Source organism: Trachymyrmex septentrionalis, unplaced genomic scaffold (assembly GCF_001594115.1).
Source record: "Trachymyrmex septentrionalis isolate Tsep2-gDNA-1 unplaced genomic scaffold, Tsep1.0 scaffold206, whole genome shotgun sequence".
NCBI lineage: Eukaryota > Metazoa > Arthropoda > Insecta > Hymenoptera > Formicidae > Trachymyrmex > Trachymyrmex septentrionalis.
Window position 1 is genome coordinate 39,718 of NW_017305244.1, and position 13,266 is coordinate 52,983.

At 30.3% G+C, this 13,266-nt stretch overlaps 1 protein-coding gene across 3 annotated transcripts in view; it reads right to left on the reverse strand.

Annotated features, from left to right (window-relative positions):
* Positions 1–431: 431 nt before the first annotated feature.
* Positions 432–13,266, reverse strand: part of LOC108747946 (neural Wiskott-Aldrich syndrome protein-like) — a 29,574-nt gene continuing 16,739 nt past the window's right edge. For all 3 annotated transcript variants that reach the window (XM_018485849.1, XM_018485848.1, XM_018485847.1), the window contains 2 exons: positions 642–895; positions 432–514 (listed from right to left, as the gene is read on the reverse strand). In XM_018485849.1, coding sequence (XP_018341351.1) covers positions 647–895 — 249 coding nt within the window. In that variant the 3' untranslated portion in view covers positions 432–514; positions 642–646. The remainder of the gene's footprint in view (positions 515–641; positions 896–13,266) is intronic.

Here is a 13,266-nt window from a genome sequence, read left to right on the forward strand (position 1 = left end):
CTATCATTTCTCCTAATAATAAGGTTACATATTATCAAACTATTTGTTATATTCAAATTATTTATTTTAAACTAGACAAACATATCATTCTATTTGAAATAGGTATAATTGATTTTGTAAAATGTCTTTGAAGAATAATTCTATACATAATTTTAAGTAACTGCAACAAAAATAATTCACAAAACAAAGTTTGTACAAAGACAGTTTTTTAAACTCCACTAATTAAAAATGTTTATATATTAACACTTATACCAAACACAGTAACTTTAGTTTATAAACTACTAAACTACAATTTCTTGCCCTTACCTGCCCTATTCTTTGTGTATAATGCCTTTATTTTAAATTTTTATTTATAAATAACTCATTTTAAATATTTTTGTCTAATTTATACTTTTCTTCAGATTAAAATTGAATCATTCACATTACATATTTATAGATAACTTTATTAATGTCTTTATTAATAATGCATTTATCACAGTAGTATGTTATTATAGCCTTTCAATTAACTTTTTATCTGAAAAAATTATTGTATACCTTAATTTATATGAAAAATTAATACAGTAAAGATAATATACTAAAATTTGTGTGTGTATGTGTGTGTGTATATGTGAAATACACATAACATAAATTAATTAACTAACCTGATTTAATCATCCCATTCATCGTCATCGGTAGTATCACTAGTGGATTCTTCACTTTCACTATGAATTGCACGAGATCGTTCAGCTAGAGCTCTAGATAATGCATCGGCCAAGCCACCACGAAGTGCAGGTACTGAATTTGATTTTGCTTCGTTTCGAACAGGTTTCAATTCAATGCCTTCACGTATTTGTCGTAGTAACTCACCTCTTGAATCCTCAACTAATGCTGGTTTCATTTCTGTCTTATCGACTTTCTGTAAAGTATAACATCCATTACAAATGTACATAACACAATAAATTACGCTAATGTTTCTTGATGTAGTTGAGATTAAGATGGAGATTATTTCGTTGTTTTTTAATTTACAAAAAAAATTTGAAAGATTTGTACAGTTATTGAAATAAAAATATATTTAGATTTTGTTCGCCATCTCTCTCTCTCTCTCTCTCTCTCTCTCTCTCTCTCTCTCTCCTCTTCTTCTTTCGTCATTAATTTTTCTCATTTTTCCTTATTATTTTTTTAAATTATATATTTAAGGGAATCTTAAAAGCCGTCTGTATTACCGACTTATTTTTTATTATCGATATACTTTAATCCTAGAGAAGGATTTTCGAATCTGTAAAAGAGGAAAAAAGTAATTGTTATACAAAATTACGAATTAGTCGATAATACAGACGGCTTTAGGATCCTCTTAATTCTTAGAAAGCATAGCGGAATAAGCATGTGAAATCGGCCTCCACAATCGAGTAAATTAGTGTCATTAGTTGGCACCTTTGAGATATAAAATTTTCCTAAAAATTAGCCTTGAAATTACTTTTTGAGAATTATGGGAGGAGAAAGCGAAATAAAAAAAAAATTATTTTTCTCAAAAACGATTGGATCGAGTTTATTGGAAAATATATATGTAAATAAATATCGTTTAGATAAATTTAAGAAAATTTCTTGCAAATTTTATGATTATAAAAAGGCATAAAAAAATTTTCGAATTTTTTATCGAGATTCATCGAATAATCCGGATGTCTGATGAATGCCGATGAGCACCATTTGGCTCGAAATTTGATTGCTTGCCCGTTAAAAGCTAAAGAGTTACGGCAATTCCATTAAAATAAATATCTGTTGCTTTTGTTAATATTCTATTTTTTTAATTCATTCTTTTTTAGATTATTTTATTTCATTAAAAAATGTCTACAGCGTTAAACGTGCAATTGCGGTATATTAGCTGTGACATTAATTTAAAAAAAAATTAAAAGTAGAAAAATATTAATACTTAATAAAGATGAAGCGAATTTTTTTTCTAGCTATTGAAAAGAACGATATCCATATCAATGACACTTTGTGCTATAGATGTCAGCTTTCTATTTACAAAAAAAAAAAAGAAATCCGAAGATGACTCTAAATTAAAAATTGATAAAAATCTTCCTTGCTCCGAATTCTTCTGATACGACATCGAAGTTTAGTTAGAATCAAATAAAGCTATGCCTGAAGTTAAATATATTATAATTCCTATTCAGAGGACATACGCATATTTCTACGCAAAACTGTTACATTTGTTCTTCCACAAAAAATCTTATAATAATTCCGGAAGAAACTCGAATGCAATACATTAAAAAAAAATCTATATATATACCAATTATTAATCGATATTGAGGAAGTCATGTAATAAAAAATCGATTTTTTGAAGCTCTTAATCTTTTAATCCGGGGGTAAAACGTCTCGAAACTAACGTTAGTAGGCGCGTCCTGGTCATTTTGACCGAAATATATTTTCACATATATATGTGTTATAACCAGAATACATATATAATTATAATTACTGTAAGTAATAATTAAGACAACGAGATTACAAACACTAATAAGTTTACGTATTATTGCGTACCGAGATGGACGTGTTCCGTCTCAGCTTGGGTGTTGCATCATCCCTAATTTTTGTCAAGCTACCGAGTTCTTTCGTGATTGTTTCCTTTCTTTAATTTGTTACCTGCATTTTCGAATTAGTTTATGGCCAGAACGCGGTCGGGTTGACTGCGAGAACCAATAAAAGAAGAAAAAGAAGACTAACGTAAGTGCGCGCGTTATGGTCTTTTAGAATTTTAGACCGACCGTTACTAACATATCAAATTTTATGTAGATATAAGCGTGTTTACGTCATCAATTTTCGCATATTATACGAAAAAACATTAACAAACATTTATGTAAAAGTAAAAATATAATAGTGCCAATAAATTGAAAGATATAGATAGAAAACGGAAGAGTACGGCAAAATGACTGTAGCGCCACTCCCGGGTTAAGGATATATATATATATATTTTTTTTTATTGTGTATAGAGAAATTACAAAGCATACATAAATGATGAGGTAGAACTGCTGTTACTAAACCTCCCAGAAAACGAAACAAATTACAAATTATAGAGAAATTAGTACAATTCCAGGAAGATAAGTTTCTTGCTAGTAATTAACTCGATAGTTTTAAGAAAGTAGAGGACAAGAATAATTTGAATATAATTGCAAAAAAGCATGATTAAAATAATAAATGCAGATTTATTACATAGTAAACAAAGACAATTAAAATGATCAGAATTAATATAAAAAATACTGATAATTAAAATAAATAAACTTAAAAAAAACGTTGATGCAAACTCAGTAGTGGTAGAGCGAAACGAAAAAACTGAAGGGGAAGAGTGGATGGAAGAGAGTAGCATGTAAAATTTTGTAACAGTATAGGAAAACGCAGCCTTAAATTTGGAAATTCGATGTCTAGGGAAGGCTAAGGAATTATGATATCATGTCAGGAATATCATCAGAATGGAAATTGGAGTTCAAGTACAGGAGACTGCGAAGGTATCAAGGAATGTTAGAATAAAGGAGACGAAAAACCAAACAACACAAGAGAAGAACATAACGCTGATGCATGAACTAACCAGAGCGCAAAAAACAAGAGGAGATATGATCATACTTACGTACAGTAAAAGAGTAACGAAGACATAAATTCTGAACACGCTGGATTCGGGTAAGCAATGTTTGAGATAAAGTTGGTATGTAGATCAAATTGGCATAGTCAAGGAAATTACAATCAGTTGAGATACTAGGAGTTTCTGTTGATAGGATGTTGATGGGATGTAATGAAAGGGATATAAAAGGCGGAAACGTAAGAAAGCTGCGCGACATTCCATCATGATGTGCTCACTAAAAATCCAGGAGGAGTCAAAATAGATTCCAAGAATTTTAACAGGGGAGAGAGAGGAGAGCGGATAAGGAGAATGTTGAAAGAGAGATGGAATCATAAGAAAGGTAATCCTGCAACGAGCAAAGAGGATTTAGAAGGATTAAGATGGAGTACATTGGAAGAGACCCATTGCGCAATAGAGTAAAGATCCTGGTTTATGTCAGCAACAGAGAAGGCAGCAGCAGAGAAAGCTTCGGACATTAAAAGAGTACAATAGTACATCATCAGCATACATGAAGAGTTTAGAGTTAAGTGATATGAACGCAAGGTCAGCGGTAAATATCGTGAAAAGTAAAGGACCAAAGATTTAACCTTGGGAGACACCGGAGGGGATATTGCAAGGAGGAGAAAAGGAGGGAGAAGGATTATAAAGGATACGTTGAGAGCGATTAGTAAGGAAGGAACGTAAAAATGAAAGAGATAAACCTGAGAAGCTTTAAAAGAAACAATTCATGATCAACTATACCAAAAGTCCTCGAAAAATCAAGGGTAATAAGCGAGGTTAATAATCCTGAGTCGAATCCGCGTAACACAATATCAGATAAATGAAGTAGCTCAGTAGTAGTAACTGTGAAAACTGCAAAAGCTAGATTGACAATCAGGAATCGAATTGCACTTTCGGAAGAAATCATTCAATTGATCGAAATAAATACGCTTAAGTAATTTAGAGAAAAAAGGAGGGATAGAAATTGCTCGAAAGGAGGAGAGTGAAGAGGGGTTACTATTAATTACTTTTTTTTATACACTCTAATACAGCAAATCTCACTGAGTCAGAGTTATCTGATTGATGGAAACTTTTTCTATTAAATATGATTCGACATTACTTGACAAAGTCAAATTCAATCTCTTAGAAAAACAACTTCATATCTTTACGGGATTAATTTGGAACAATCTTATTCAAATAAAAAAATATGATGATTTCAATGAAGAACAATGTGTCCCCTTCAATAATTCAAGCTCTGGTTGTGTTTCTTTTGAAATTACGTAAAACTTACGTAAAACTTATGTAAAATTAGAAACTCCAAATGATAGCTTCCATCTTGCAATTGGAACAGTCAGTTTCAGATTATTCTGCGAGCATAATGAAATTTTTTTAAATGACACTTTACCATTTCATTCTGGCTTGCTGTTAATAGGGATAATTCAAAATCATACTATGGAAATAACAAAAAAATTGTTTAATGTTCGTAACAATTTATTTTTGATTTACGATAGTACGTACACCTGACATAAAAAAAAAAATACTAATACACAATGTGTACCAAAAGAAATCTTTCTTAGGACAGAAAAAAGTTCCTATCTGCAAACCTTTCACTATCTGTACAACTGATGGATACATAGTTGACATGCTCAAACTGTATCTTCGAAATCAAAATAATACGAAAATTTTAAAGGACATTATTCAAGAACCAAATGGTAAGTTGTTAATAGAAGGTGATATTTTTTTCTTGATCGCGGTTTCCGAGATATAGCAGATGATTTAGAGAAAAGAAATTTACAGTTCTAATGTCTGCATTGAAAGGAAAACGAAAACAATTGTCAACAAAAGAGTCCAATCAATCTCGATTTGTTATTAAAATTCGCTGAGTAGTTGAATCTGTTCATGCAGCGCTATAAAATATCGTCTTCTGGACCACAAAATTGACAATAAATTAACCAAAAATTGGGGTTTATTTTAGGATTGTATCATTTCTAAACAATACTATTGCGAAAAAATTACAATCTAATGTAGAAACTGTAGATAAAATTGTACACAGGATGCATGATCAAAAAAATATAGAAAATACTTTTTTTATTAAAGCAGAAGAAAAAGAATAGTTTTGCCGCGCGCGCGCGCGCGTAGACTTCTTTTTAAAAATATTATGTTTAATGATTTTTTTGGATTTTCCGGATATAACCGAAAGAGACAAGAAAATTATATTTACCGGTTCATACCAACTTTCAAGCCGTGTAGTATTTGGAGATGATAGATAAAAATGGTAATTAAACATATAGAGTATGTTAAGGAAAAACGAGAAAAATGTCCTTAAACTAAAAATTTCATCACGACATATTTCTCGTAAAACAATTTTTTTTTTTAGGTACAATTCAAACAGTATCGGTGTTGTTTCTGGTGCAACATTATGCACATAAATGTGCTAATGGCAGACGAACTGTTGCCGTTCATATTGCAATAATATGTTACTTATCTTATTCAAGATATTTATCGAAAATTTTTGAACTGGTAGAAATACTCAGCAATATATTTCAAAAAGATAATTCTGTCCCAATCATTGAAAGTAATAGTAAAGATGATTGAAAAGATTCTCTTCAGTTAATGAGAGGTCAGGGGATTCACATTAAAAAAGCATCCCGATATAAACAGATAATGTGAGAGGCGGGGGGACTCACGTTAAAAAAGCACCTCGATGTAAATAGATAATAGTTTGTCCCATGCGCCGCGGTCATCCAGTCAACGCGGTATTGCATAAAAGATTATCGTTTTTAACCATGTTTCATCCGATTGATTTGAAAAAAATATATGTTAAAGTATACAATCCAAAGATGTTTTCGTAAAAATATAAAAGTACTATCTTAAAAGAATAATTAAAAAATTAATAAAAAATTCAAAAAAATTGTTAACAACTTTTTTTTAGTCACTAAAATTGCAAACAATTTTCTTAAACTTATCTAAACGATATTTACTTACATATATCTTTTTCGAATAAATTCATCAATCATTTTCAATCATTTTCGAGAAAAATAATTTTTCTTATTTTGTTTTCCCCCTCCATAATTCTAAAAAAAAAAAAAAAAATGCAATTTCCAAGGCTAATTTCTGGGGAAGTTTTATATCTCAAAGGTGCCAACTAATGACATTAATTTGAGCTCGATTGGCGTGAAAACTAATTTCATTAATTCAAAAATTCATAAATTCTACGTTTCAACTTTCTTTAAGTCCTCGTTAGCAATTACAAAACATAATGTGTCCCTCCTTTGTAAATTTAATATGAGATACCAACAAATTTATAGATTTGTTATTGTAAAAATCTGTTAATACTAAATTGTTCATAAATTAATTAAAAATTTTAAAAAACAAAAAACCAAGAAAAAGAAAGTGGCTTATCGCGATATACCTCTACAAAGAAGCTATCTTAAAATTATCAAATTAAAAAATATATGAAATTACCATAAGTATCGTTGCAGAAATAAAGTAATTAAATAACATTTCTTACAAGTAACATGCTTACAATAAAGCATCAAAAATATAACTGATAAATAAAACTATATATCTGAAGCTCATTTGTAACTAAACAATATAAATGTGACACAAGGATATATGAGCAATAGCCAGGTTATACAGTTGCTAAAACATATTACATTTCAAATAACATCAAATAAAATAAAACATACGTTTTGACCAGAACTTCAATGTTGTTACAATAAATATAAGATTACATCCTAAAACATTATATACGCAAGTTATACTAAACAACTATAATTACATATAATTAATTTTAAAAAATAAAGTGATAGTACACAAATTGATGTACGAAACGTGCATGATCTCTCTATTATCGCACATGTCGATAGATGTGTGATACATTATTGAAAGCAAGGTAGTATAATATGCTTAGAATTCCACAAAGACTAGCTGATTGTATTATCGTATTCATGGTATATTCACAAGAATCTTCATAAATTATACATTAATGTGAAATCTATAAGTATACTCGTATAGTAAACAATAAAGATGTAAAAATTCTTATAAGATCTATAGATATATAATGAAATTATCAAATATAATAAAATTATAAAAAAAAAGAAAAAATACATCAAGTTAAATAAAAGAATGATTCAATAAAAATTACTTTAAGATAAAAGTTTTGTATCATATTCTATAACTTCCATCAGATTGCAATTAGACATTCTTGATTCGCAAAGATAGAAGGTAATTTTTATTCACTCATTCTTTTATTTAACTTAATACTTTTTTTATTTTTTTTTTATTGATATAATAATTTCATTATATATCTATAGATCTCATAAGAATTTTTATACTTTTATTTGTTTACTATGTATTTATATACCTATGAACATGTGCGATAATATAGAAATCATATAGGTTTCGTACATCAATTTACTATCACTTTATTTTTTGAAACTGAATTAATTATATGTAGTTATAGCCTTTTAGTGTAACTTGCGTATATACCGTTTTAGGAAGTAATCTTATATTTATTGTAACAACATTATTTAATAATGACTAAATGTTCTGGTCAAAACGTATGTTTTATTTTATTTGATGTTATTTGAAATATTATGTTTTAGCAATACTGTAATACTACCATACATACTGGCATACTGTAATACTAACTATTGCTCATATACCCTTGTATCACATTTATAACTGATAAATTTTCATCCTAAGTAAAGTGTCGATCAATCAGATAAATATTAAAAAGAGGGAAAACAAGTCAAAAATAAAAACAATTGAGTCGCATTATACAAATCGAAAAATAAAAACTGTTACACATCGTAAAGACATATATATATGTACAGTAATTCAGATTGAATTATTTAAGCATTAAAAATCTAGCTTTGACCGTTATAGCCATTACTTCTATTTCTTATTGTTGAATTTTCAAAAGTACAGTCTAGTAAGAATCTTATTGTTTATATTACACCTGAAAAAAAGACGTTTACATACACTGATTATTGCGAAGAATATTACAAAGGCTTCGATAGTCTAAAGCTGTCAGATAGTGGCTCGCGAGCCAGTCACTATCTGACAGGTTTGATCTAAAGGCTTAGGACGCTCACACGAAATGTTAGAAATCCGGATTCAATTCCGGCTGAGATAATGTTTTTCGCAATAAATAAAAGTCACATAAATCGTCATTGCATCTGGTTGATTATTCCAGTAGAACGACAACTTATGTGATGACTGGTAGGATTCTATCGCTAAGGATTCAACGCAATTTTGTAATTATCATGGATTTTTACTGAAGATGACTCGAACATGAGTCAAAACGTTCAAATAAATTGCAGATATCCACATATAAAATTTGTGCAACATTTACTTCATTCTCATTAGCCCATTCCTTACTATTTTCTAATTTTAGATATACAGGATACCCGACGAGACTTCTGCCAAACTTTTTGTAGATAGAGCGGACTAAACTGAGTCAAAAAGTCCTCTACCATTTTGCAATTTTCGCAATGATTAACGAAATATTAATTATTAAAAATTGTCGAATATTGGTCTTTAATAATTTTTCACTCAAATATTAGGTTAAGTAAAAAGTCATCGCGTTTTTTTAAAAGACATCTATCAGTAAAAACCGCAATTACTTTCTTACCAACAATATAAATATATCTTGATAGAGTAAAGTTTCAGCTTTAAAAATCTCTTTTTTAAATTATACGATACGACAATTTTTAATGGAGTTATGAGCAATTAAAGTCAAAATAATTCTTTTATTTAATCCGCGATAACTCAGTAATCAAAAGTCGTAGGAATATTTAAAAAAAAAATGATTTTGTAGGGAAAGTATCAAGCTTTCACGATAGGTAATCGAAAATTTTCTCAAATTCGTTTTGGACACGTTACAAATCCACAAAGTGAGAAGAAAATTTTTCGTCTTTTTCAGCTCGTAGTTTTTGGTATGTAAAAATTATCAAACTCATATAAACTTAAAAAATGTGATAAGCTTTTAAAAGTAGAGATTTCAAGCTTTAAAACCCTTTTTTAAATTTGAAATTCATTCATTATTGACGAAGATATTGTATATACAACTTTGAGCTAAAAAATACGCGATGACTTTTTACTCAACCTAATATTATCAACTTTACAGAAAAACAGCAAGAAATAAAAATTGCTTATTTTCTTCTCATAAAGTTCTAAGAATTTTTTCAGAATTTTTTAATACTACATTTCTCATGTTGGTAAAAATAAGAAAATGCAGCACTAAAAAGTTGATAAAAAATTCACAATCTGAATGGAAATTATCGATTAAGCATATAAACGACTTGATTGAACGGTTTAGTCCTTATTTAAATCCGATAATCTCGATCCGCCGCAACTTGCCGGTTCGTGTAACGGAAGACGATCAATCTCGCATCATGATATATCGCTACGCTTATCTTAGCGCCGACATTACCGTATCTCCAGGTATTACCGTTTGATGCATTTGTTGAAACTACAGCTTTTGTATGATACATTTTTTCAATAAATACTTTCTGAGATAAGTAGGTTTCCGTAGGCTTTTACACACACTGTACACAGAGTATATCCCATGGTAATTATGCAGAGATACGGACCACTCTCCGATGATCTTCATTTTAACATATGTTATCAAAATTATCACTTTGAGTGACCTTCAATAAGTTTTAACTGTTGCTCGTCATTAAAAAGTTATTACCAAAAAAAGTTTGAAAAAATAACGTTAATTTCTTTTTTCTTATTTCTGCTATACATAATACTAAAAAGTATTCTATACTGTTCCTTGCTTAAGGCAAAGGTGAGGATCTCGCTTTGCAAGGAAAGTAGTTTTTCTTTGTGTGGAAAGTAGTGCGCCCATTGGCAGGGAGGCAGGTGGAGTGAAATTCGTTTCACGTAAAAAGTTGAACGCACCTCTTTGCAGGAGTAGGTGAAACCCATTTTGCGTGGAAAGTCGGACGCTTCTGAAGGGAGGTGAGGTGAAAGTCACTTCGCGTGGAAGTCGTGCTCCCCTGAAGTAGGGGGGAAAATAGGATAAAGTCGCTTCGCGTGGAAAGCCATTATGTAAGGAAGGATATAGAATAGAATAGGATATAGAATTAGATATTATAGATAGGATATAGAATTTTTAATATTATATAGCAGAAATAAGATGTTATTTTTCAAACTTTTTTTGTTAATAACTTTTTAATAAATAACGAGCAACGATTTAAACCTGTTGAAGATCAATCAGGATGATGACTTTGACAACATATGTTAAGGTGAAAATCATCGAAGAGTAGTCCGTATCTTTGCATAATTAATGAATTCATTATATGTTAACAAAGTCATTTGCGACCGTGTAAGTTTTTCTTTTGTTCGCCCAGAAATCGTTCCCTATCTCTTGTATTCGAAAAGACGATCTTGAACATCAATACACTGATTTATTCTATTCTTAAGTAATAACTTCACGCTTTTGAAAGTTGTCTGACTAATTATTGGCAGGTATCTCTAATCCAATTCTTCATTTTTTTCAGGAAGAGTGGGTTCATTTCGGTAAATTTTATCTTTTATAAGGTTCTATAAGAAAAAGTCTAGAGATGTTAAATCCTGGAACTTTGGTAGAAAGAAAATCTTATTCCCTCTTCCTATCCAACGATCAAGAAATATGTTGAGTGTTTCTCGAACTTAGCGATAAATATCAGGCAGGGCATCATTATGCTGGAACCGGTATTCTGATGGCAAGTGAAAGTGTCCGCTAAAAAGACTTGCAGTTCATTGATCAGAAAATTATTGTTGTTCTGCTAGTGTACGATAAAAATGTGAGGATCCACAATGTGTCCACCTACTATACCACAAACATTTGACGACCATTGATCAGTACCAATACGGATTCTCATTAAACTAATAATAGAAATTAGTCAATTTAGTTACTCACTATTTTTTGATAGTAATTTCATCAGAAAAGAGTACACAAGAGAAAAAAAGAATCAACATAATATTGTCTACTGAGAGACCATTCACAAAACCACAGTATAATCAGCATCAGATGCTTAATGCAAAAAAAATCTAATAGGAGTGACAGTAAGGATCGTCTTAATGTTCTGGATCGCACTAGATTGCAGTAATAATTTTCTATCTGCCGGATACTAATATGAGGATTCACAGCCACTATTACAATATTCTTGTGAAGGCTGCTTATGATGTTGATGCAAATATTCTCATCGAGCATAAAGTTCACAATTTCGAATTACTATCAGTACTTCGAATTACTATCAGTACTTCGAATTACATCAGGTACTGACAATCTGAAAATCTTTCACAATACAATCATGCAGTTTCCATGTAATTATGTCGACATTCTTTCAAAATAAGAATCGACAATTTCATTAGGCATATAATAATAAGCCTAATTAAATCGCAACAAGGAACGCGTAATGCTATTCACAATACTTTCAGAGTGAATGCAACACGTTAGCAGCACATGTCCTCTGTTTGTAAACATAAGCAAAAACGATAGGTAAGGAAAATCTTCTAAGCGTTAAGCGAAAGAAAAACGATCATAGATAATCTTGAATATTCTTGAAAAGATAACGTATCATTAGTTAGTGAATTAATTAGGCTATACATCTAGCTAAACGAAAACTATAATTTCATTAAAAAAAATAAAGGTCATCTTGAAATCTTGGAGACACGGCCACCTAAAAGATTTGTGATTATCAAAAGATGTCCCTTTCAAAGTAAATTCTATTTAAAACATTTTCTGGAATAACAAATATTATGGGAGATTATTGCGTCCAAAGCTTCAAATGAAACAACAAAATGGAACTCTGTATAGGTAAACCAGTTTAATCAATACACGCGAATATCTCAAAAAGAAGAAATTTTTTCAAAAAATATATTAGATAAAAGTTGTATGATTTCAAGGGAGAAAAAAGACGATGACTTAGGTTCACCTTGATAAGAAGTCAGGTCCATGTTACACACAATTTTTTTAATGAAATCTCCATTTTTATTGCGATTCTTGTAGCTTATTTCAAGAGCTTTCCAAAACTATAATAAAGTATTTTTTCGTTAAATACATTTCGAGTTACGAGGTTCGAAAGTTACAGTACTGTCGGCATTTGCATTATCCATTTACATTATCTATTTGCATTGTCCAGTATGTTACATTATATTTTCGAATAATAAACTATATTTTTTGTTCTTTCTATTTATTTACGTATTTAAGTTTTATGCTCAGTCACTTTAAAGCTCTGCCACCTGGGTAATGCTAGGCTACGTGTAAGTGAGCCTGGAAGCTGGTTAACTATCAAATAGAATCAGTTTAAATAACAGATAGGAGCACACACACAGACACGCGCGCACGTACAGAGAGAGAGAGAGAGAGAGAGAGAGAGAGAGAGAGAGAGAGAGAGAGAGAAAGAGGAGGGGAAGGGGGAGAGAGGGAGGGTAGAGGAAGAAAGAGAAGCAGAAAATTATAGAGAGAAAGGAATGGAGAAGAGGGAAAGGAAAGAAGAGAGAGGGAAGAGAAAGAGAGAGAGAAATAGATACATATATACAGAAATTATGCAAGAGGTTAGAAAAATACAAAAATTCAAGAAATTAAAACAATTGCGTTTTTCTATACAATTATGTTCATATAATTTTGTACGAAAGAGAAGATTCTACAGAAAAATAAAATGAATCAAATAAAACGAACATTAATATATATATATATATAT